This window comes from Microtus ochrogaster, unplaced genomic scaffold (genome assembly GCF_000317375.1).
Source record: "Microtus ochrogaster isolate Prairie Vole_2 unplaced genomic scaffold, MicOch1.0 UNK18, whole genome shotgun sequence".
Classification (NCBI taxonomy): domain Eukaryota; kingdom Metazoa; phylum Chordata; class Mammalia; order Rodentia; family Cricetidae; genus Microtus; species Microtus ochrogaster.
Genome location: NW_004949116.1, coordinates 5,253,599 through 5,278,894, shown reverse-complemented (window position 1 = coordinate 5,278,894; position 25,296 = coordinate 5,253,599). Strand labels below are relative to the sequence as shown.

General features: G+C 40.4%; 1 protein-coding gene across 1 annotated transcript in view; it reads right to left on the bottom strand.

The window, feature by feature from the left end:
- Ube3c (ubiquitin protein ligase E3C) overlaps positions 1–25,296 on the bottom strand; it is a 105,093-nt gene that overhangs the window by 22,603 nt on the left and 57,194 nt on the right. Inside the window, exons 14-19 of the mRNA XM_005367466.2 lie at positions 22,439–22,543; positions 20,753–20,840; positions 18,621–18,718; positions 16,535–16,667; positions 14,074–14,321; positions 750–962 (exon numbers count right to left, since the gene is read on the bottom strand). Of these exons, the coding sequence (XP_005367523.1) occupies positions 750–962; positions 14,074–14,321; positions 16,535–16,667; positions 18,621–18,718; positions 20,753–20,840; positions 22,439–22,543 (885 nt within the window). The remainder of the gene's footprint in view (positions 1–749; positions 963–14,073; positions 14,322–16,534; positions 16,668–18,620; positions 18,719–20,752; positions 20,841–22,438; positions 22,544–25,296) is intronic.

Here is a 25,296-nt window from a genome sequence, read left to right as displayed (position 1 = left end):
AAAGAAAGAAAGAAAGAAAGAAAGAAAGAAAGAAAAAGTGATTTGGGGTTAGGCACATGTCTTTAATCCTAGCACTTAGGAGACAGAAGTAGGCAGACCTGTGTGTTGAAGATCAGTCATAGTGAAACTCTGTCTCACAAAAATACACATGAGCTGGGTGGTGGTGGAGCATGCCTTTAATTCCAACACTGCAGAGACAGGTGGATCTCTGAGTTAAAGGCCAGCTTGGTCTTCAAGAGCTAGCTAGTTCCAAGACAAGCTCCAAAGCTACAGAGAAACCCTGCCTCAAAAAACCAACAAACAAACAAAAACCATGCACACAAAGTGCACACACACCAAATAACAAAAAGCCCAACAAACCAAAAACAACATCAAAACCTAGTCCGACTCTAATATAGGCCTTTTTATTTATTTATTCATTTTTTTTCTTTTTGCAAATAAGATGAAAGCAGCAGGAGTGACCAGGTAGATGTGAGGGAAGGAAGGTTTGGCAGTCACTCCCCAGGATGGAAATGAGAGAAGCCCCAGCTGCAGCACAGCTATGAGGTACTAATTTAGAGAGGGAAGGACTGCCCGGCAGGGCAAGCTATCCCTAAAAAGATGTTGAGAATAGGAGTGAAATGGAAGGCTTGAGCTGCTGTGGCTGCCAAGCCCACCCCAAAAATCTTTTCCAATTAAGAATACTGCCATGGCGACAGAAGTATGAAGAACATCTTCCCACTGAAAGAATGAAATGAGCCCCAGCTCACCTGTGCTTCCCCCAGGTCATTGTTCACAACAGTAAAGTTCAGTCCCAGCTCTTCCACATCCTCTTCGTAGCTCTTGAGGAAAAGCAGGTTCTTATAAACTTCAGGGTCCAATGAAGCCAGATGGTGAATGTCCACATCTGCACTGGTTCCCAGTAGCTTAGACAGGAAAAACCCAGCAAATGGCAGCTCCACCAGCATGTTTTCATACAGAGCCTTCAGACAGACCAGAGGGCAGACAGGGATTACTAACATTCAATATTATCCTCATGTTTCCTATAACCCAAACATACTTTGATTCAACAGTGAAAGAGTCCTGAGTAGTATACTCTGTCTCCATGATGAGACAACCACAAGTGAGGCCAATGCATTTACCATGTGCTAGGCCAGGGCTAAAACCACAGAGTGCTAATACCAAGTGGGACTTCTAAGGTCATTGCCAAGTCCTTTATGCCATAATAGGTAAGCAAATGTTTTCCACAGAGTCAGACATGAGTGCTTTAGGGTTTGTAGTAGTGTTAGGCACCAACAGGAAACTCAAACACACCAGAGTACTGTCTCACAACACTACAGATGGATCCTTCAAGCTCCGGGCAGCTTGGAACACCCATAATCTATGGCTTCAGCTGTACCCCTCTACTTCCTGCCTCTGCACCTGCTGGTCTTCACTGTGTCTTCTTTGTGTCACATCTTTCATTTATCTTTGAAAGACACTGGTCATTGGATTTTGGGACCTCTTCTAATTCAGCATGGTTTCATTTTTTTTTTCAAATTATTTATTTATTATGTATACAACATCCTGTCTGTCAGGGCTAGTTGATTCGGCAGGTGAGTTGTTACACACTCCTTAGCGGATTCTGACTTCCATGGCCACCGTCCTGCTTGGTTTCATGTTTTTTAACTTGACCACATTCACAGACAGGGTACACTAAAAATTGAACACAGCTCCCTGGAGATTATAGATCTGGATATATCAGCTGCAGCTGCTCACACTCTACTACTATAGTTCAGAAGACTGCTGTTCTTCCAGAGGACCTGAGTTTGCTCCTGTAACTATGGCTCCAGAAGATCTAATGTATTCTTTTGGTCTCTGTGAGCTCTTGAATACATATGGCATATGCTCACACAGATACACACATACACGCCCCTTAAAAAGAAAAAAGAGAAGAAATATGTCTTTATAGCAGGTCATTTCTACCTTTAATGCTAACATTTTTTTTTTGAAATTATTTGCACAGCAGTATAACTGACAGACAAACCTTGCATGACACTTGATAAATTTCTTACTTGGTTATACCTGAGTAACTTAAGGGAACCCCCTCCACAGATCTACCCATAGTCTGCTCTCTTAACAGTGAGTTTCACCACTCTTATAAGATAGCACACATTAGGTTTTTACTGAGGTGTGATAGATTCACCTATTTACCTGGTGATGGGTATGCGTGGTGTTGTCACTTCTGAACTCTCGTGAACATTTACTTAGGAGCAGAAGAGCTTAGAGGTAGCTGGCACAAGGAAGACATTATCCAAAGAGTTCTAAAATGCTAGTACTTTTCTTCTACCAGTGACGTGTAAAGACTCCTGCTGGCTGTCATGCTCCCACCTGTCAGTACTGCCAGCTTTCTAATCTTGGCCCTGGTTGTTGAGGCAATGGATGATCATCTCACTGTGGCTAGAAGCTGACAACTATTGGATTAATTAGTGTTAGTTAGTATGTAGATCTCCAGAGATTTCTTGGCAGAGATGGAAAGTAAAGTTTCCAACATCAGGTCAGAGATTCACGCCACAAGGTAAATATTCCAATGGCCACAGTTGTAAAGTGCAATAAAGACTCAAAAATGTGTGGTGAGATTAAAAAAAAAATTTAGAGTTAGTGGCAAGGTAGCTCAGGGGGTGAAAGCTCTTGCTGCCAAGCCTGATCCTAGGGACCACACTGTAGAATGAAAGAACTTTTACCTTTACATCTACATGTGCACCATGGCAGATGAGCACACACAAAAGCACGTGAAAACCAACCACCCCCATATTATTGGTGTCTTATTCGGACAGGCAAACTTGGAAACTGTAACCAACCTTTGTCTAGTTTTCTAGTAAACAGCTTGGTTGCTGTTCTTAAACACTCTCGTAAACATAGGCATCACATTGAGCAGGCCATGACCAACTCATTTCCCCAAGATCTAACATGCTAAGAAACTGACTTCTAAGGAGCACAGAAATCTGAGTTCCTTCACAAGTGTTTTTTCTATTGGGATATGTCTAACCTAGAGATCAATGTTCATGGCGAGTCTGTGCTCCTTCCCCACCTCCCAGGGCAGTTGCATGCCCAGGTAATGTTCAGATAAAAAAAATAAATCTCCTCCATGGGCAATTTCACTCTACAGTAACCCCTTACCCAGCACTCCAGGCAAGGGGGCATTACCAGCTACATCATACACTTCATGAGACCTGACAGTAAGACATTAAGAGGTGAATCACTTTTCACTCACTCTCAGTTCGAAGTAGCCACAGTCCTCATTCACTGTTTCATACTGTGTTCTATGATGTCATTAGCTCGCAAACAAATAGTGGAAAGCCTAGATACAATGTATGCAGATCTTGGAGGAGGACCACAATTTGAAAACTCACCTGGGTCAGAGGATTGAAGGACACTAGAAAATAGTTGAGGATCTCTTCCCCAAGTAAGCATTTTGCATGGCACTGGTGTTTTGCTTCAAAAAGCTACTACCAGACACTCTAAAATGCTCCTTTCCAGGTTACCCAGTAGGAAAACCTTGTCAACCTTAGCTAGGAAAAACAAGATGCATGTCCCTGTGATTTACAGCCAATCTGAAGATGAATCATTTCCCAATCAACTTTTTAAAAGTTGACAACATAGTACAAAATGAGAGAATAAATAATAAAACTGCAACCTCTCACATAGTATCCACTGACAATATTAAAAAAGTTGTTCCAAAAGGTCATAGTTCACTGAAGTTAAAAATGGTTAATACACTGTGATGGAGGAAGGTCATTGGCTAATAAAGAAACTGCCTTGGCCCATTTGATAGGCCAGCCTTTAGGTGGGTGGAGTAAACAGAACAGAATGCTGGGAGGAAGAGGAAGTGAGCTAAGATGCCATAGCTCTGCTCTCTGGGGCAGACGCGGTGAAGGATGGATGTAGTCTAGAATCTTCCTGGTAAGGGTACCTCATGGTGCTACACACATTAATAGAAATGGGCCAAGCACTGTTTATATGAATACAGTTTGTGTGTTGTTATTTTGGGGCATAAGCTAGCCAGGCGGCCGGGAGCTGGGTGGCAGGAATGCAGCCCGTAGCTCCTTCAACAACACTGGAAGTGGTGGGCTGGATCTCTGACTTCAAGGCCAGCCTGGTCTACAAGAGCTAGTTCCAGGACAGGCTCAAAGCTACTGAGAAACCCGTCTCGAAAAACCAAAAACCCAAATCAAAAAAAGGTGAAAACAAACAAAACAAACCACAACAAAATCTGAGAGTTCAAGGCCAATCTGGCCTACGTAGTGAGATCCAGGACAGCCATCCTGTCTCAAACAAACACAAAGCCCCCCCCCCCCAAAAAGCAAACAAAAAACTTCAACCAACCAACCAACCAACCAACAAACAAACAAAATAAACGGTTAATATTATTAACCTGGAGTACTTATAAACACCATTACTTCTAAATGAAAGATGAGTTCAAAGCCAAGGAGAGCATTCTGTATAAAGCTGCATGACTGATCCCAGGTGTTGAGAAAAAGCCCTCATTTACACAGTGGACTTTGAAAGTAAGCCGGAGTGTAAATCATTGGATGTTCAATATGGAAGGTCATTGTTTGCCATTTCTGCATTAGTAACAATAAACCAGAGAAATTCGTTAAATATATCAAGGCTACCTGAATTTTAAGCAGAAATCCCACTGTGACTCATAAAATGTAAATGTATAGGTATAATTTTTTATATAAGGCAGGTTTAAACCTTTAAAGCATTTAATATACAAGCACTAATAAATGATAGCACTGAAAACTATGACTGCATCAGCTAAATGGATTATAAATTAAATTTCCATAATGTATGCAACTGAGATACAGATGTAAGCATAAATCAAGGTATTTTCTAAATACAGGTTAGTTATATAACTCTAAAACTGTCTATTTTTATGCAAAATAACCCACTTAGTATTTTCCAGCCCATTGCACCATACTTGTTCCTAGAAACATATCAATAACTACCTGTCACAGGAGAAAAAGATAGGTATACAGAAAACCCTGTGCTGTGTTTTCCAGCTATCTGTCCTTTATGAGTGTTTATAGCCAGAAATGGTGCCAAAATGGTTTGAAATGAAAAGGATTAATTATAGTAGAAGCCTTTTAATATAAGTGAGTGCAGTCTCAATGTAATTAATGCAAATTGTGGCTCTATCAGGAGAAGAAATGTGAGCCACAGCACAGGCCACTTCTGTTTGCTGCCAAATAACTTTGGTAATTTACTACATTAAGAATCAATAAAAAAAATAATGCTTTTCAAATGCATCTCTATCAATCTTCAGGTAGTTCTAAAGTGAACATTTATAACTTAATCTAAAAACTATAGGAGATGATGTCTTGCTTTAAAGCCATCCTAAATGAGTAAGCAAATAGTAATTTTAATTATTTCCAGTCAGGCTAACCACATAGTTTAAAAAACAAAACAGAGCTCTGAGCTAAGTATGTATACCCAGAGTAGTACACTCTAGACCTGAGCTTTGGAAGTTAAGAACTGGACTGACCCATGAGGATCTGGAGTGTAAGCTCCTACTCTACAGGACACACCAAGTCTTGGCTATAGGGCTCAAGTACATCAACAGTATCATCCACTTAAAACACTTATTAGTTGCCAACTATGTCAGGCAACATTTTACAGATAGGGCTACTCCTATGAGTTTGTTTATAAAACCACATGCCCTTTCTTGACCCTTTCAGGTCACCTACAAATGTGTAGGTCATCAAGACTCATTTAAGCTGCAATGGCTGCACAAGCCTTTGATTCCAGCACTCAGGAGACAGAAGCAGGTGGATCTCTGCAGCCAGTCTGGTCTAAAGAGAGAGTTCCAGCACAGCCAAGGCTTCAGAAAGAAACCCTGAATAAAAAACAAAACAAAACAAAAAAGAAAAGAAAAAAAACCGAAAAAAAAAAACTCATTTAGAATTTTTGGTTTTCAGTCACAGGCAGTTCCTGTAGCATTTAAGCCAACAGAGTTACCTGTGCTTACAGAGCACATATTCTTCTTGTGATATCTACACTGAGACAGGTCCATGACACCTTGCCAGCACTGTCAGGCCTTCTTTAATACAAGATTTTCACTTCTGGGCTCAGCAGGTAAAAGTGAATGCCATGCAAGCCTGTGAAACTAAGACCCATTTTCAAAACCCATAGTGGAAAAAATTCTTTCACAGTTGGCCTCTGACCTGCAAAAGTGCATTGTGGCACACGCTCACTTCATACTGCATGTGCATAACAACAATAACAAGAATAATATAAAAAAGCAAAAGCTTTTTACTCCAACAACCTTGTGACAACCTTTGGTGACATCAGTGACCCAGATGGCCATTATCTAACATTCTAGCTACTTAGTTCATGCCACCTTCACTAGTTTGGCATGGCCACCTGGTCTTTAAGTCTATTCTGCTATGTACTGACCCTCACTCAGATCCCCTTTACCCTCTGGGTTTGACAGTCCATGCTAATTTCTGCCCGACTCCCTATCTCACCCTAACTTTAGCCCCTTTTTCTCCTTTTCACTGTCTTTCTCTTCTTTTCCCACTCACAGACTGATTTCCTTCCTGCCTTATTTTTTAATGTGTGTAATTATTTTGACTGAATGTGTGCACCACAGGCGTGCCTAGCGCTCTTAGGGTCAGAAGGAGTCAGATTCCCTAGAACTGGAGTTACAGACAGTTGTGAGCCAATATGTGTGTGCTGGGAACCAAACATAGATCCTCTGCAAGAGCAGTACATGCTCTTAACTGCTGAACCATCTCTCCAGTCTGATTTCCTTTCTGAACAGTCCAGACTTTAAGATGGGATCCCGTAATCATTGTCTGTGTTTTTAATTTGTTTGCACCCAGTTCATCATTTTGTTTTCTTTAGTTTCTTGACATAGGGTCTCAAATAGCTCAGGCTGCCTTGAACTCTACCTCTCAAGTGCTTGGGTTATAGGTGATGCCACATCTGGCCCAGCTCAGCCGATTTTGCCTCCTTCTAGTTAGTGGTCACTTTGGCTCTAACTCAGACCTCAGTCAATTGACAACCCATGTTTCTCTAGAGAGTTACTTTCAGGGTCAGCCCAGCAAATGCTGCGAGACTGGCAAAATACAGCTTACAGGCTTGGCAGCTAGCTAGCCCAAGGGACACATAGATTTCTATCAAGTCCCAGGTAAAGCTGTTATACCTGGGTCACCCTTGGAGAGTATCAGCCTCCTTCACACACAGGCTCTATTCATTCATCTTAGTACCCTTTGAAGCATACCACCTATGACTTCACTGAGGTCTTTCTGCTTGTACATGTGAACACACTCTGAGAGAAGTACCGAGAATCATTAGCACTCTCGCTGCCCTTCTGTCTTTTTCTAGTCATGCTCCCAAATACCCCTTAGCTCTACCTGAACCAAATACATCCCAATGGGATCCTGCAGGTCTGTGCTTCAGGCTGAGAGTTAAAGCAGCAGTTTTGTTTGTCTACTGCTAAGGAAAATGTCCTTCATTTCACTGCTTGTCAGTTCATATGGCCATATAGCAGTTCCCAGATGACAGTCACAGGTGCAGAGCACAGAATGTACCTTAGCTGCAGTGATGCTACTGTCCTTGACCATCTGCTGAGGCTTTGCTTCCACTCCAAAGTGATGTCCACACTGATAAATAATAAGGTGACCTCTCTGGTTCTAATGTTATTTGGCCCATCAGTAACACTGCATAGCAATTATCCTTCTTTTCCCTTGAGACAGTCTTTATTATGCTTCTGAGACATTGCACTCTCCTTGTTTTTTCTTTCCTTTGTAGAATTCTGCTGCTCCATGGAACCTGGCTCCCAAGTTCCACCTTCTGTGTGCCCCCCTCCAGCTTGTAACTCTCTGTTTTTTTTTTTTTTTTTTGAGACAGGGCTTCTCTGTTTAACAGTCCTAGAACTAGTTCCATAGACCAGGCTGGCCTCAAACTCAGAGATCTGCCTGCCTCTACCTCTCAAGTGCTGGGATTAAAGGTGTGTGCCACCTCCTGGCCAGACCTCGTTCTTGAATACAGTGTCTGTCTAAGGTCCCTAGGTATGTCTCAGGCATCTAAACCAAATAACTGGTCATCCTTACCCAATGTTCCCTAGCTTAGCCAATACCACTTCCATCCTTAGGTTCTCAGAACAAACTAGGCAGCCTCCTTTCCATCCTGATGTGGGATGTCCCTCTGTATGAGTGAATTCCAATGGTTAATAAAGAATCTGTCTTGGGTCTGGCAGGGCAGAAGAGGTAGGTGGAGAAAACCAAACTAAATGCTAGGAAAAGTAGGCGGAGTCAAGGAGAAGCCATGTAGCTGCCAGAGACAGATGCTGGGCAGAACCTTGCTGGTAAACCACGGCCATGTGGGTTAAATTAAGATGTAAGAGCTAGCCAATAAGAAGCTAGAGCTAATAGGCAAAGCAATGACTTATTCAATACAGTTTCTGTGTGGTTATTTCAAGTCTGGACAGCCTCCTGCAACACTATCCTCTTCCTTTTACCCTGATTCAGCAACAATGCCCTTGTACATAACTCCTTTTCAGCTCTACACTACCAGGGCTAAGATTCCACCGTCACCAATCTATGGAGCCTTCCTATTTGAGTGCTTGCTCTACCTACTTAAAACATCCAAGTTAGCCAGGAGGCGGTGGCACATGTCTTTAATTCCAGCACTCGGGAGGCAGAGGCGGGCGGATCTTTGCAAGTTCGAAGCCAACCTGGTCTACAAGAGCTAGTTCCAGGAGGGGCTCTAAAGCTACATAGAAACCCTGTTTCAAAAAACAAACAACAACAACAATAACAAAACAAACAAACAAACAAAAAATCAAAGACACTCAGGTCATGCAATCAAGACCTTACCTGGTCTCATGCACCTCAGAGATTGGGCGCATCTACTTATCACTGCCTTTCCAATATGACCTTTTTTTTTTTTTTTTAGAGACAGGGTTCAATATGACCTTCTTTAAGAACAAAATACACACTCATCTAGTCATGGTCACTAAGTTGCTGTTTTTCAGACAGGGTCTCTTTCACTATTTAGTTCTGGCTGTTCTGAAACTTGCTTATGTAGACCAGATTAGCCTTAAAGTCACAGAGATCCTCCTGCCTCTGCTCCCCGCTCCCGCAGTTCTGGGGTTAAATGTGTGCACAACCATATCCGGCATGGTAACTAAATGAGTATTTGTGTAAAAGGCTCTGTCTCAGTTTTAGGAAGCCTGTGCTACTGTCAAGACCACAAGTCTAAGGAAGATAAGAGCCTTTGGTCTGATGGCAAGGGGTGAGGCAGGGGACACCATGTACTAATAAGCTTAGGGCTGAAAGATGACTGCAGAGGAGAGGAGCTGTGTCATGTGAAGGATGAGGCAAACAAGGGTCCTAATGTTCACCTCAAACTTCACAGATTTAAACCCAGAGAGCATTTTCTAAAGGGACACTAATGACATATAAGAATAAGTTCTTTTAGCTTCCAGAAAGGTCAAGATCAACTGCTAACTGTCAATATCACACTTTATGATACATTAACTGCATACTTACTCTACCAAAATACACAATTATAAAGCATGCTGAAGTTATACAATCTGCTAATTCAAATTTTCAAATATATGACCACAGTATTACCAAATAATCTGATTTATAGGCATTCTGTTCCAATTAAATCAATATTCTGAATCAAGGGGAAAAATTTCAAGTAGAATTCAAATACGATAAAGGATTTGTTCCAATAAATATTCTGAACTTAATTGGCTTAAATGGACTAAGGTGCTTCTGTCTGTAAAAAAGTCCAACATGACATGACCACATCCCAGGCTGTTTACTTATCCCTGTCTAAAGTCTGATTTACAGGCAACAAAGTGCAGCCGCGACCCAGAGCCCAGGCAGGAACCATCTGCTAATGGAACTTTTAACTGAGAAGTGACCAGTGACGGGAGGTAATTCTTCCTGTGCAAAGCTGCTCTGAAGACCTTTGTGCACTTTATCACAGTAAACAATCACTAACATATGCATTAAGAAAATTTAAATATATTATGACCCAATAAATACCATAATCAATCAATAGCTAGTTTTCTTCTCTTGCAGATTTAGTGTTCAGGTGCTCACTATTAGTGTTGTATGGGTGCATTCATTTGGATGCAGACATGCTGATGCAAAGTTAACCACTTACAATCAGATGGTAAACAGGTATTTTGGAAATCCCTTAGGAATTCCCACGCAGAAAACTCTGTGGAACTAAATCAACCACTATTCTCAAGGAGCTAGTTAAAAAAAATAATTTAATTAATTCACTTCTATTTTTATTCTGCAGTTTTAGGGTTTAAACAATGTGTACACATACTCAAACACTGAGTTATGTGCCCAGTCCTTGCTTTCTGAGACAAGGTCTTGTTAAGGTTGGCCCTGAACTCACAATCTTCTTGCCTTAGCCTCCTAGGTGCTGAAATTAAAGCATGTGCCATTACACTCTGATAAATATCTATACTAAGATAAATGAGGTTCAGTGTGAACATTTCTACACATGTCTGTGGTGGTATCTTGTTTGTGATCTAGCAAATAAAGCTTACCTGAAGATCAGAGTTCAGAGCTAAGCCACTAGTTAGCCATAGAGGGCAGGCAGTGGTAGCATATACCTTTAATTCCAGCACTTGGGAGGCAGAAGCAGATGGATCAATGTGAGTTTAAGCCCACCCTGGGCTACATGAGTTTGATCCAGTCTAAGAGAAAACAAGAGCAGTGGTGGCTCACACCTTTAATTCAGCTCTAGGAAGGTGAAGACAGGAAGTGATATGGCTGGGTGGAGAGAGGAATGTAAGGATGGAATGATGGAATGGGGGAGGAATGAAGGAAGGGAATGAGGGAGAGAAGGACAGATAGACAGACCGACAGGAGTCTGGTCTCTTTCTGCTCTGGAGATTTCAGCTCTAGTGGCTGGCTACTCTGTTTCTCTGATCTTTCAGCTTTCACTTCCTAATATTTGACTCCTGGTTTTTATTTTTAAGACCAATTAGAATTTGTACTACATATGTACTACACACGTACACATGCCCACAGTGCTCACTGATCAAATCCAGCCTACCTTATCTACCCCCTTTTCTCCCCAACTTCTATAAATCATCATTCTATTTTCAGGACAGCTTAATTTTAGCTTTCACATACCAGGTTGTACATGTGGTACTTGTCTTTCTGTGTCTGAACTACTTCACTTAAATCCCCCCTTCCTCCCTTTTTTAATGAGACAGGGTTTCTTTGTGTAGCCCTGGCTGTCCTGGAACTAGCTCTATAAACTAAGCTGGCCTTGAACTCACAGAGATCCAAGCACCTCTGCCTCCCAAATATTGGGATTAAAAGTATTCCATTTATTTTGCTGCAAATACCAAGGCTTCATTCTTTACAACTGAATATTATTCCATCATGTACATATACTATAATTTCTTTATATCTTCCACTGTTGAGCACCTAAGTAAATTTCACATCTTAGCTATTATGATCAGTAACAGTGAATATGGAACAACAAGGACTTGATATGCTTACTTCATTTTCTCTGGAAATACGTCAGACCTTATAAGAATCAGTTTCCAGATCTGAGGGCTCTACTTGTTCTTTGAGGAACTATGTATATATAGACATATATACATCCTCACTAACTGTGCATCAAGATTCTTCCTTTTCTCTTTTTCTTTCAAGACAGGGTTTCTCTGTATGGTTTTGGTGTCTGTCCTGGAACTAGCTTTTGTAGACCAGGCTGGCCTCAAATTCACAGAGACCTGCCTGCCTGTCTCTGTCTCCTGAATGTCGGGATTAAAGGCATGCACCACCACCAGCCGAAGGATCAAAATTCTTTTTCCCCTTCTCTCATTAGCATTTCACCTGCCCAAAGCTCAGGCTAGTATGAAACTTAAAGTAATTATCCTGTGTTCCAAATAATGGGATTATAGTCACGAGCCACCATGTCTATGTCTTTTAATAGTAGTTATTCTAACTGGGGAAAAGTGGAATCTCATTTTTTTTTTTAATTGTCTGAAAGCTAAAGATACTGGAATTTTACACACATACCCTTTATTACACTTATTTATTTAGGGAGGAGGCACACATCATAGAGTATATATGAAAGGTGGTTTTCTTCTTTTACCATGTTGAATACAGAGATCAAACTCAGGTCATCAGGTTTGGTAATTAGAGTCATTAATGGGTATGCTGCGTGTACACTACAATGTTACTTTATACTACCAAATACGCTACATCTTCCTTCTATACTTTAAAACCCCTAACTCAGGCTGGGTGTGGTGGTTAATGCCTTTAATTTCAGCACCCAAGAGGTAGAAACAGATGGATCTCTCTGAGTTTGAAGCCAAGTCTGGTCTACATACTGAGCTCCAGGACACCAGGGCTATGTTATGAGACCTGTCTGCAAAAAAGGTAAAAGACCTGGGGGCATAACTTAAACTAAAGTGGGCCAGAAGAGAGGGCAGATGAACCACCTCCTTCCTCAGCTATGCTGAGTCCTCAGCTGCCCTGCTACAACTGGCTGGGTACTTTGTATCTATCTTTTGTCCTCAAGCTACAAGGATTCAAAATGGGTTTGAGTTAGAGGTAGTATAAAATCTTCCCTGTATCATACTAATACGAACTGGGTAGTTAAGAGCCAGAAGGCAGAGATGGCTCAGTAATAAAGAGCAGTATGCTGTTTTTCCAGAGGACCTGAGTTCAGTTCACAGTCCCCATGTCAATCAGCTCTCAATCACCTGTAACTCCAGCTTCAGATGGATCCAATGCCTCTGGCCTCTGAGGACACCTGCACTCACATACACATATTCACAGACCTCTACATAATTAAAAATAAAAATAAATCTTGATAAAAATATTGAGCCTGATAGCAGACACATATCTGCTATTGGACATATCTCAGATGCACTATGCTTTCCACTCCAAAACTGCATGTCCCCTGGGATCAAATTAAAGCTCAAATACACACTCATTTAAGACACAATGGGTATGAATTTCAGCTCCTGATTTGACTGGAACAGTCTACTAGACACATGTATCCATAATTAGCAGTAACCAATATTTTTACTTAAAATTTAAGTAAGCAAAAAATTAACATATTCTAGAAATATATGCTTGTACGGAAGAGTTCTACATTTAAAAACACTAGTAACCAGTAAATATAGCAACTACATTTTGTGGTTACTTACAGGGAGCAATTACAATGCTGATCTCCCAGTGTCAAGTCTTGTATCTGACTTAAATTAGAGGGAACACTGCACATTTCACCATTAAACCGTAAGTTTGCATTCAGTTCCATACTCCCCTTTTATTTAACAGGTCTAAGCTACATTAAACAAATTTAAAATAGGTCCTGTGGGGATACAGTGATGGCTAAATAGGTAAAGTGCTTGCCATTGTAAACAGGAAGAGTTTCATTCCTAGCACACACAGTAACAAAACAAAACCACAAACAGTCAGCATGCATCTGTATTTCCAGTGCTGGGAGATGGGGAAAGGTGAGGCTTGAGGGTCAGTTAAGTGAATGAACTAGCACTAGGTTCAGTGAGAGACCCTAATTCAAAGAATAAGGAAGATAGGGAGCAACTGAGGAAGACACTAGTGTCAAACTATGGCCACGCACACACACAGAAATCAAATGAAAATTAATATATATAGGTAGCTATTATAAAACCTCTATGTGCAGAGTTTTATAGTACTTTCTGTGTTTATCCTATACTATTTTTTTAAAGTCTAACTACTGCCCATGCAATATATGATGATGAACTGTAGTTGCTATATAAATAAGTATTAGCTAGGGATTACTAAAATGACTTTTAACAGTTTTGAATAATAATAATCAATGAAATTTAGACAACAACAAAAACAGTGGAATGACAGACGTCTTTGTTTTGAGTCTTATTTTTTTTTTTTTTGGTTTTTCGAGACAGGGTTTCTCTGTGGCTTTGGAGCCTGTCCTGGAACTAGCTCTGTAGACCAGGCTGGTCTCGAACTCACAGAGATCCGCCTGCCTCTGCCTCCCGAGTGCTGGGATTAAAGGCGTGCGCCACCATCGCCCGGCCCTTGAGTCTTATTTTTATATAAAGATTACCTTTCCAAGCATTCTGCCAAGGAAATAGTAATGCCTTGCAAAAGAATCTCCCACAAGCATCTGAGCAGCTGGGTTGGGGTATAGAAGCCCTTCATTAGTAGTTTTAAAGAACCCCTGGTTGGGGTTAAATCCGGATTTCAGTAGTTCATTTAAAAACTCTCTGAAAATACCACCACCATCGATGCCAGCTTCATCCAGGCCATGGGCATTAAGCAAGTGCACACGAATCCGTTTTTTCAAATCCGGTTCTGTAAAAAAAGAAAAAAAAAGGCAATAAAATAAACAGTATTACAGGAAGCATTATGTAAAGGCATTGAGATTATCAATCAGGGACATTTAACACTTATGGTTCAATAAAGCAGTAATACTAAAGAGACACTGACATCAAAGTTGCTTAAAATGCAAATAAACAAAATAAACATAACCTAGAAATAGCAATTTTTATGAAGAAGGTCCCATTAAAAACATTAGCAGCCAATAAAACTTATGGGAACTTGGGGCTGGAGAAATGGCTCAGTGGTTAAGAGCACAGGATGCTCTTCCAGAGGTCTATTCCCAGTACCTACATGGTAGCTCACAACCATCTATAATGAGATCTGGGAAACATGCAAGGCAGAACATTGTATTCATAATAAATGAACAAATTTTAAAATAAAACAAAACAACTTATAAGAGCCAGTTCCAGGACAGGTTCCAAAGCTACAGAGGAACCCTGTCTTGAAAAACCAAAAACCAAACCAAAACAACAACAAAAAACTGATGGGAACTTTCCCAGGGCTTACATGGAAAGCCTTTTTCCACAGATATATCACACAGGAGATGGCTGGTTAGTGAACCAGTGGGAGAAAGATTCTGAGTAAGAACAATCCACCATCTCTGAAGATGGAAGTTAGGCAATTGAACTAGGTTGGGCAGGGGAAAAAGACTTTTTATAAAGACACAGGTTTGGGACTACTAGAGTAATGGATAATAGTGAGTAGTCCTAACACGTTGTCACTGAAATGATCCACAAAGTAATTCCAATCAAAGACAAGCCTGACTACAAGCTAAAGATACTGTCTTCTTCATCTGAAATGACCCAAACCGGTTTTCTAGAGTTAAACATTTCTATATATGAAGACTCACAGAGAGCTAGAAAAACATCTGAAGAAGGAAGCAAACTACTGATAGATATCCTTTGTACTAACTACCCTGTTTCATCAATCTGTGGTGGAAATATATACACAGCTTTTTATTTTGTACACCAATATCCTGACTCCTAGACATGCAAGTAAAAAATAAAGACACCTTTACTCCATGCTTTCAGTCTGAGTTGAGCCTTTCACTGTTCACCTTGCTGGAACTCAGTCACCACAAGGGCATAGTATATACCAGGCAATTGTGTGAAACCCAAGTATGCTTATGACTCTGACAGCCGAAACATGCACTTCATCAAGTTTAAGGCAACAGTGGCCTGAGAAATTGTTTAAGGAGTGAACTGGCTTGTGACAGAGGAAACTGTAAGTTTTGCTAAGGACGTTTCTGTCATACAAGTGGATTTAATACTCTGAAATGACAAGTGCTTCCTTTTTTTTCAAAAGAACTAAATTTCATATTACTGCTTCTATGTTGAAAGGCTTTTTTTAAATTAAAAAATATCTGTTCGTGGGTATGCTGATACATGTCTTTAATTCAAGAACTCAGGAGGTGGAGGTAGGATGATCTCAGTGAGTTGAAGGACGGCCTGATCTACATAAAGTTTCAAGATAGCCAGGGCTACATAAAGAGACCTTGTTTCAAAAATCAAAAAACAAAAATTATTTGTTAAGTTTCAGGAAACCTTTCTCCAGATCAAAATGTCTAAACAAGCTGGGAAGTGGTGGCACATGCTTTTAATCCCAGCACTCAGGAGGCAGAGGCAGGTGGATCTGTGTGATTTGGAGGCCAGTCTGCTCTACATAGTAAATTCTAGGACAACCAGGGCTATGTAGAGAGATCTGGTCTAAGAAGGAAAAAAAAAAAATTAAAAGCATACTGATCTTTTTAATGCCATTTATTAACATCAACTATAAATCAAACTTTACTCCCGAAATAACCACACAGAAAAGGTCTTAAATTTAATACAGTTAAATTAATATTAATTAATTTAAATTTAATACAGTTTCACATTTGTGTGTTTGTGTACATCCATTCCTATGCAGCCCTGGCCCTTTTGCTAGGGTTAAAGGCATGTATCATCATACCCAGAACCAGGCTTAACAGAATTGTTTATTTTATTTATTTATTTTTGAGAGAGGGTCTCACTATATACTCCTGACTGTCCTGGAACTCAATGTGCACCTCAAACTCAGAGAGATCCACCTTCCTATGTCTCCTGGGTACTAGGATTAAATACCTAGCAACAATTATTATTTTCTACACCAACTCCCTATTTCCCCCCTAACAAATATAGGAACACACAGAGCACTATATGTATATATACCATTTTCTGGAGAAAGTTTGTCATAAGCATCTTCATAAATATAATTTCTTCTTATTGTGACATTGATCCCATCCAGAAATGGACCATCTCCTTGAACTTCTTGCTTATCTGCATAAATCAACCTTTGAAAAATCTAACAAAAAGGTAAAGTTGTTAAGGTTATTAGAAACAACAGACTTGCTGTTAAAAGAATTAACAACCTAAAATCAAGACTGTTAAATGTTTTAACTTTATATCTCTATAATTTCTGACATCAGGTTTTTTATACAAGGTAGCAAACATTTTTTTCAAGAAATGAATATTTAAGTATTTCTAAAGCTGTTTCCCCTGCATTTACAGTGTTTTGAAAGATCCATGTCACAGTATGTGTATTTAGTACTTTCTTTCTTTCTTTTTTTTTTTTTTTTTGAGACAGGGTTTCTCTGTGGTTTTGGAGCCTGTCCTGGAACTAGTTCTTGTAGACCAGGCTGGTCTCGAACTCACAGAGATCCACCTGCCTCTGCCTCCCGAGTGCTGGGATTAAAGGCGTGCGCTACCATCGCCCGGCTTTTTTTTTTTTTTTTTCCGAGACAGGGTTTCTCTTTAGCTTTGGAGTTGTTTTTGTTTTTTCAAGACAGGTTTTCTCTGTAGCTTTGGAGCCTGTCCTGGAACTAGCTCTTGTAGACCAGGCTGGCCTTGAACACACAGAGATCCTCCTGCCTCTGCGCCACCACCGCCTGGCTATTAAGTACTTTCTTAACAATTTAGGCAGGTAGGGGTACTGAGATGACCCAGTGGGTAAAGCACTTTCTGTCAAGAGTTATGACCTGAGTTTGATCAGGGACCTAAATGATAGGAGGTAACAGATTCCTAAAAGTTGGTCTTCAGCCTGTGCACGAAGTCTATAGAATACACACACACACATACACACCATTAATCCCAACACTTGGGAGGCAGAAGCAGGTGGATCTCTGTGAGTTCGAGACCAGCCTGGTCTACAAGAGCTAGTTCCAGGACAGGCTACAAAACCACAGAGAAACCCTGTCTTGAAAAACCAAAAATAAAATAAAATATTATTTAAGAGGGAAATAAAGCTCTTAAAGCAGTAAGCTAATCTTAGACTATTTTCTCCAAGAATAAAATTCAAATGTCTATGATGGTGAAATACCAGTAGAGGGAGCTCAAGAATTTGGTACTATGTTATGCCAGCATTTTTATGAACCTAGAGCAGTGGCTCTCAACCTGTGTACTCATGATCCCTTCCGCAAACCTGTCTTCAAAAAAATATTTACATCACGATTCATAACAGTAGCAAGTTATTACAGTTATAAGTAGCAACGAAATAATTTTAAGGTTGGTGGTCACCACAACACGAGGAACTGTATTAAAGGGTCACAGTACTAAGAAGGCTGAGAACCACTGACCCAGAGCCTCCTGGTTGGTCAGTCCATTTTTGTTTACCCCAGACAAAGAATGTAGGCCTGAAAAATATCAAGGCCCGTACCTGAGAGAAGGACCTAGCAATTTCTAGAAGATTTCTAATATAAAAAAAAGTCCACGCCGGAAGGTGGTGGCGCATGCCTTTAATTCCAGCCTTGGGAGGCAGAGGCAGGTGAATCTCTGTGAGTTCGAGGCCAACCTGGTCTACAAGAGCTAGTTCCAGGACAGCTAGAGCTTTTACACAGAGATAAAACCTCTGTCTCGAAAAACCAGAAAGGGGGGGGGGTAGAAGGTCCAAATTAAATGGGAAATATACATATAATCTTTTAAACATGTGTCAAAATCATCTGGAAAGGAGCTAAGGTATTTTTCCATTTTACAAGGCAGTGATGGTCATAGTAACTTTTTAATGAAATACACAAAGAACCTTTACAAAAAAATTTGGCATTTTTAGTAACAACATATACACTTTAAACAATCTTCCATAGGCCTCACTATCAGAAATCTCTAGTCTAATACGCTGCTCAGCTAACTATAAGGGAAAGCATGTCTTCAGCTTATATAGAAGTAGCTGGTTAGATTTTAAGTATGAAATTGGAGTTGTTTTTTTTTTTTTACTTGAGGTGTTTTTCAATTATGTTAACATCATAGGGTCAGAATAGCATACCTTCACTCGCTCCTCAAATGGAACCACAAAAGGCAGTTCTGTCAGAATGGCAAGCTGTCGTTCCTCAGACACAGACAAGGGTGGGGACTCCAGACCCACTATAACACATTTGTTAAAACTCATTAGTCATTTGTATTTTCTTTCTGTTCACTGCCAGCTATTAAATCAGGATTTATAAGATCATTTTAAGAATCTAAAATAACCCAGTGATCCCATCTATTTCTAGATCCATAAACACCTTCCATCCCCAATCTGAAATCTGTGAGGTCATTCCAGCCCGGTGAGTGAGACAAGCACAGAGTAAACAACCATCTTCAGCTGTCTGTTCATTCTATAAACACAGCCAGCACTCATGGAATGAGTGCACAACTTTAATCCCACTATTTGGGAGGCAGAAGCAGGCGGATCTCTGTGAGTTTAAGGCCAGCCTGGTCTACAAGAGTGAGTTCCAGAACAGGCCCCAAAGCTATACAGAAACTCTATTTCGAAAAAGAAAAACAAACAAAAAAAAGCTTTGACAGTTTCACACAATTTATGGGGATCGTATTCATAGCCCATGATCCTTTTATCCTCCTCCTATTCTTGCTGACCACTTTCCTCACAACTAATCTCCCAACTCTCATCTTTTCTGTGATCTACTGAGTTTAACTAGAGCTGCTTATAAGAACCCAGGAGCTGGGCAGTGGTGACACATGCCTTTAATCCTAATACTTGGAAGCAAGAGGTAGGTGAATTTTAGTGAGTTCAAGGACAGCCTGGTCTACAAAGTAAGTTCCAGGGCAGCCAGGACTGTTACACAGAGAAACCCTGTCTTGAAAAACCAAAAAACAGAAAGAAAAGGAAAAAAGAATATGGGAAGGGAGTTAATACTGGAACATGGGGCTATATTGCTAAAGAAAATGACTCCCGGGGCTGGAGAGAGGTTAAGAGCTGGCTGCTCTTCCACAAGTCCTGAGTTCAGTTCCCAGCAACGACATGGTAGCTCATAACCATCTACAATGAGATCTGGTGTCCTCTTCTGGTGTGTGTGTAGGCATGCAGGTTAAATAAATAAATATGTTTTTTTTTTAAAAAAAAAAAAAGAAAGAAAATGACTCCCACTTCCTTACAAACATAAAGTGCTAATAGCTTCTCAGAAGTTGCGAATCCCACGAGTTCCTCCCTCATCAATGCCAGCATGATGAAGGGCCACACAACCACAGCTACTATTAATTATTGAAATGGCCATGCTACATCCATAAGATCCCAGAAGACATGGTGGAGCACACCTTTAATCCCAGGATTTGGGAGATCGCTACACCAGGTAAGGCTACATACACATAGTGAGACTCTGTCAAAGAAGTAAAAACCAATCAACCAAAACAAAACATGACAATCCCACGGACTGGCTGGGATACAAAGTAACAGTGCATAAATCATACATCAGTGGTGAATGCAAGGTTCCATAGCTACTTCAAAACACAGTTCTAGCCTTAGGTGGTGGTGCACGCCTTTAATCCCAGCACTCGGGAGGTAGAGGCAGGCGGATCTCTGTGAGTTCGAGACCAGCCTGGTCTACAAGAGCTAGTTCCAGGACAGGACAGGAACCAAAAGCTATGGAGAAACCCTGTCTCGAAAATAAAAATAAAAACAAACAAACAAAAAACCAACACAGTGCTGCAGTTTTTATAAACTGTTTGTAGTGACTTAGATTCTTCCAGTATTTATCTTCAAACAAACACTTAGACACTGATAATAGCAGCTACATTCATAACCACCAAAGACTGACAAAATAATCAAATCAAAAGCTTTTAATGGCATAACTACTCAATGTGCAGAGTGATCAAAAGAAACAGCTACGATACAGATCCCTACTGTCTCATGCTGCTTTCCCTGCAGTTCCACCTTTCAGAAAAGTTGAGGTAACAATCATTTTCTACCTGTTTACCAGGGCACACAAGCTAATTGTTACTGGATGAAATGCTGTGTGGTGTTCAGCACAATCAACCAACCAATCAATCAATCGCAGAGCTAACATCAACCAACCAACCAATCAATCAATCAATCAATCGCTCGCAGAGCTAACAGTAAAGAACTGAATGTTGCAGAGTATTTGCCCTTGCAAAAAGCAGTTCCAACTGAGGAGAACTTACCCTCCAGGGTGGACTGCAGTGGGCCAATCCTGCCCATCCTCCGGAACCGCCACACATGTCTAGATGCAGGTACATAGAGCTGGGTGACCTGTGGGAATCAATTGCTGTCAGCATTTTCTTCGGCTTTAGTACTATCTGATGGCATCTGAACCTACAATTCCTTAAGGAGCTGGCTGTCTATCCCTGTCCAGGGCAGGGTGCCTTTCATGTCCTCATATTCTAGCCTCGGATTCTTTAAAGTGAACTGGTGAGAGTCTGGGCAGAGTAAAGTAACAATGATATAATCACAAAACAAAGCATATCACTTAAAAAAATAATAACTTTAAACTTACCTACTTCCTCTAAAATTTTTCTTTCCCAATTAATTTGGATGAATTAGTATTAAAATAAAGTAAGATAAGTAGAGGAAGTTCTCTTAAGTTTTGCTTTAATCTATAATTTTTTTCATCCCTTAGTTTTGGTCTTTGTAATTTTATTATAATGAAAGTTCAAATTTCTGCTTATAATCTGGATCATACTCACTACTTAGAGAGGCTTAGAGCACTAGGCCCAATATGTATGGTGGCAGGTTACACTTTCCCAGAACCCACAAGATAAGACATCCATTATCTGGAAGACATATAGCAGGAAGGCATCAATGTTATCTAGATAATCCTAGAGAGGCAGGTCAAATGTTTACTACTTTTTTCTTTTCAGAAAAGTCTTCAAAATAATGAAATGGTTCCTTCATACTCTATAAAACTGATGGATGAAGGTCTTTTTTTCTTGAGTGCTACTGTGATTTTGTGGAGTTACTATACCAGACTAGTCCATGTGGTTATTTTCAGTGTTGCTCAGAGTTCCCAGGATAGTGTCTATGTCTGGGAAGAGGGGCTCTCAGGAATCCCTACTTGTCCTCATACTTCAGCAGCCTCTACTGTGACAGGTCACCACACCTCAAATATAGAACTACAACTGTGTTAAAGACTTTTTGTGTTGGCAGGAAAAGTTCCTTAGAGTCACCTACCTGGGCCCAGGAGCTGTTCACTTTGCAAGATCTGTCCATTTACAGACTCTGCCAGTAGGCAGGGCTGGAGGCCTCAGGCTCAACTTGAAGATGGCTTTCCCCCAAGGATCCAGTCATACCTCCACTGTCCTGCCACACTCCTGTGTTGGCTTCTTGTTGCACCCGCATTCCTATCCCCACCCCCAAAGATTCTAAAATGCATTAGTGGTGAATTTCTCTGGGACCACCTGATGCCCTCTGTTATATACTCTCGTTCTGATGGTCTGGAAGATTTAGTTTGCTTTAGATTCAAATCTCCATAATATTCTATTATATTGGCCCCTCAGACAGCCTAAAGCCCGTATTTTTTAACTAATGAAAATACTTTTATTGGTAGTACTACTAAAAGTAAAATTGATTTCAATTCTAATAGACAAATATTGGGCTTCAGTCTAACCTGAGGCAAACAAAACAAAACAAAACAAAAGCCCAATCAGATAAAAATAATTAGGATGCTGTCTAGGCCAAGGCTGTTGCTACTTATCTTGCTCTCTGACCAAGAGTTAGCATTGCAGACAACACTGATACCTACTCAGAAGTTAAATGAAGAGTTAAACAATTTTAAAAGACTTACTCTTCCCAGAAATACAAAAGGTGAGAAACTATTTTTAATGAAAACTATTAAGGAGATTTTCACTAACTTTATCTGCTTTGATATCCTCTTGTTCTGACAGCCAGTGGTTTGGAGGACAGAAATTTCTCCTTGTGTCTCTAGACTTCAGCATTTTCACTAGGTTGGTGATGACCTGAAGAGGAATAAAGGCAGTGTCATACAAACTACTCAGTGACTAACACCTCACAGAGCAGGCAGCACCGCCAACCAGATGCCAGAAGACATAGGCACTTTTCTATCTGATAAAATGAATGTGGATTTTTCCAGCTTACAAAAAGTTTCCTTTAGGGACCACAAGAACATGCTAGAGAAATAAACTAGTTGTCTACCAACAGAAACAGAAAAACAACACAAGTGCACACACAAAGTGGTCTTTAAATAGGAGGTTAGGGGACTGAAGAGATGGCTAAACTGTTATCATTATCATTATTATTATTTTGGGGGGTTTCAAGACAGGACTTCTAAGTGAAACAGTCCAAGCTGTCCCGGAACTCATTCTGGAGACCAGAGATCTGCCTGCCTCTACCTCTCAAGTGCTGGGATTAAAGGCGCGCGCCGCCACCACTCAGTTATTAAGAACAACTTCTTTCTCTTGTAAAGAACCCCAAGTTTAGTTCACAGCACTCAGATCAGGTGGCTCACAAATAAAACTTGTAATTCTAGTTCCAGAGGATCTAGACCCTCTTCTGGTCTCTAGGGGTACCTATACACATCACATACACACATTTTTACCTCCCCCCCCAAAACACCATGAAGTGGGTAAAATTACTTTTTTTTCTTTTTGCAAAAAAGTTCTCATACAGCTCAGACTAAAATCCTCTTAAATTCCAAATCCTCAGGCTGGAGAGATGGCTCAGAGGTTAAGAGCACTGACTGTTCTTGCAGAGGTCCTGAGTTCAATTCCTAGCAACCACATGGTGGCTCACAGCCATCTATAGTGAGATCTGGTGCCCTCTTCTGGCATGCAGGCATACAGGGAAGGAATGTTGTATACATAATAAATAAATAAATCTTTAAAAAAAAATCCAAATCATCCTGCTTCTAATTCCCAAGTGCCAGTGATTACAGGTATGCATCACTACACTTTGTTTGAAATTCTTTTCTTTAATAGCATCCCCTTTAGATTTATTTTATAAATTTTTGCCTGCATGTATGTATGTGTACCATGAGTGTACCTAGTGCCCTTGGAGGTCAAAAGAGAGCACCACATTTCCTGGAACTACAGTTCTAGGTGGTTGTGAGTGTGGGTCCTAGGAACTGAACCTGGGCCCTCTGCAAGAGAAACAAGTGCTCTTAACTTGACTAGAATTTTTTTTTTCTTGAGACAGGGTTTCTCTGTGTAGCCCTGGCTGTTTTGGAACTCACTCTGTAGACCAGGCTGGCCTCAAACTCACAGAGATTCTCCTGCCTCTGCCTCCTGTGTGCTGGGATTAAAGATGTGGGCCACCTCTTGGCTAGAACTTTTAAGACACAACTCTGGCAGTGCAATAGCTTACCTAGGCTACAACGAAGCTCATGTCCCATTATTTGAGATTCCCCCCCCCCCCCCAGTTTTTCTGAAAAATACCACATGAGGGATGTGGGTGAAATAGCACCCTAAATCTCTATTTTCCCTACACACCTTGTCTGTTCCTTTGGAGCTTATCAATTTTCCACAGTCTTTTATCTTGGTATAATTTCCAAGCTGGCCGTGCTGCCCAACTGTAACATCACAGCTATGAGTGTCCTCTGCATGTTCTTGGAACAACAGCTGTTTTTGCTATGTCATGAGCTCCTTGTGAAGAGAGCCCAACAAATTACCTAGGGATCTAGTAGTTTTCAGTAACTAGTTTTGGATCCAAAGTTATTAGATAGGATTAAAGAAATCTAGCAGTACTATCTTAAAAAGACCTATTCTCTATACTAAAGCTGGCAAAATTGTTCAGTGAGTAGAGATGATTAGTACCAATACTGACAACTGAGTTTAAATCTTCAGGAACAACATGATGGAGAGAACCAACTCCCACAGGTTATATAATAACCTTCATACATAAGCTTGCACACATTGTATATGCACACCTCTCCAGCCAATAAATACATGTTACATATCATCTATAAAATCTTCTAGTGCCAATTTCATATAAATATGAAACAACCTTTTTAAAAATATAAGAAGGGGGTAGGGGGGCTGGAGAGATAGCCCAGCAGTTAAGATTGCATACTGCTCTTTCAGAGACCAGAGTTTAGTCTCTACCATCCGCTGCCTGTTACTCCAGTTGCAAGGGAGTAACACCTTCTTCTCTATTTCTGTTGTAACATGCACTCATGTGCACATACCCCCACTTAAAAATAAACTCTTGGGAAAAAAATGTAAGTAGAATAAGTTTACTCAAAATTTTAGGAGGTTGGGCTAGAGAGATGGCTCAGAGGTTAAGAGCATTGCCTATTCTTCTAAAGGTCCTGAGTTCAAATCCCAGCAACCACATGGTGGCTCATAACCATCTGTAATGGGGTCTGGTGCCCTCTTCTGGCCTGCAGGCATACACAGACAGAATATTGTATATATAATAAATAAAAAAAAATTTTGTGATTTAGCTGAAATTCAAATGAACCAGAAAATCTGTATTTTTATCTGTCACAACTAGTATTAAACACTCTTAATTGTCAAACAATATTTTTTTCTCTATATAAACTACTTTTTTTTGAGATTTAAAGAAAATATAAATTTTATGAAACCATGAAAATATGACTGGATTCGTTTTCATATTGCTTCTGTCCACACTCATTGATGAAACACCCAAGTGCAATGCAACCTTTAGCAAAAAGGTAGGTAGCCACTAGAAAGTACATGCCAGATGGTAGTGGTGTGTATCTTTTAATCCCAGCACTCGGGAAGCAGAGGCAGGC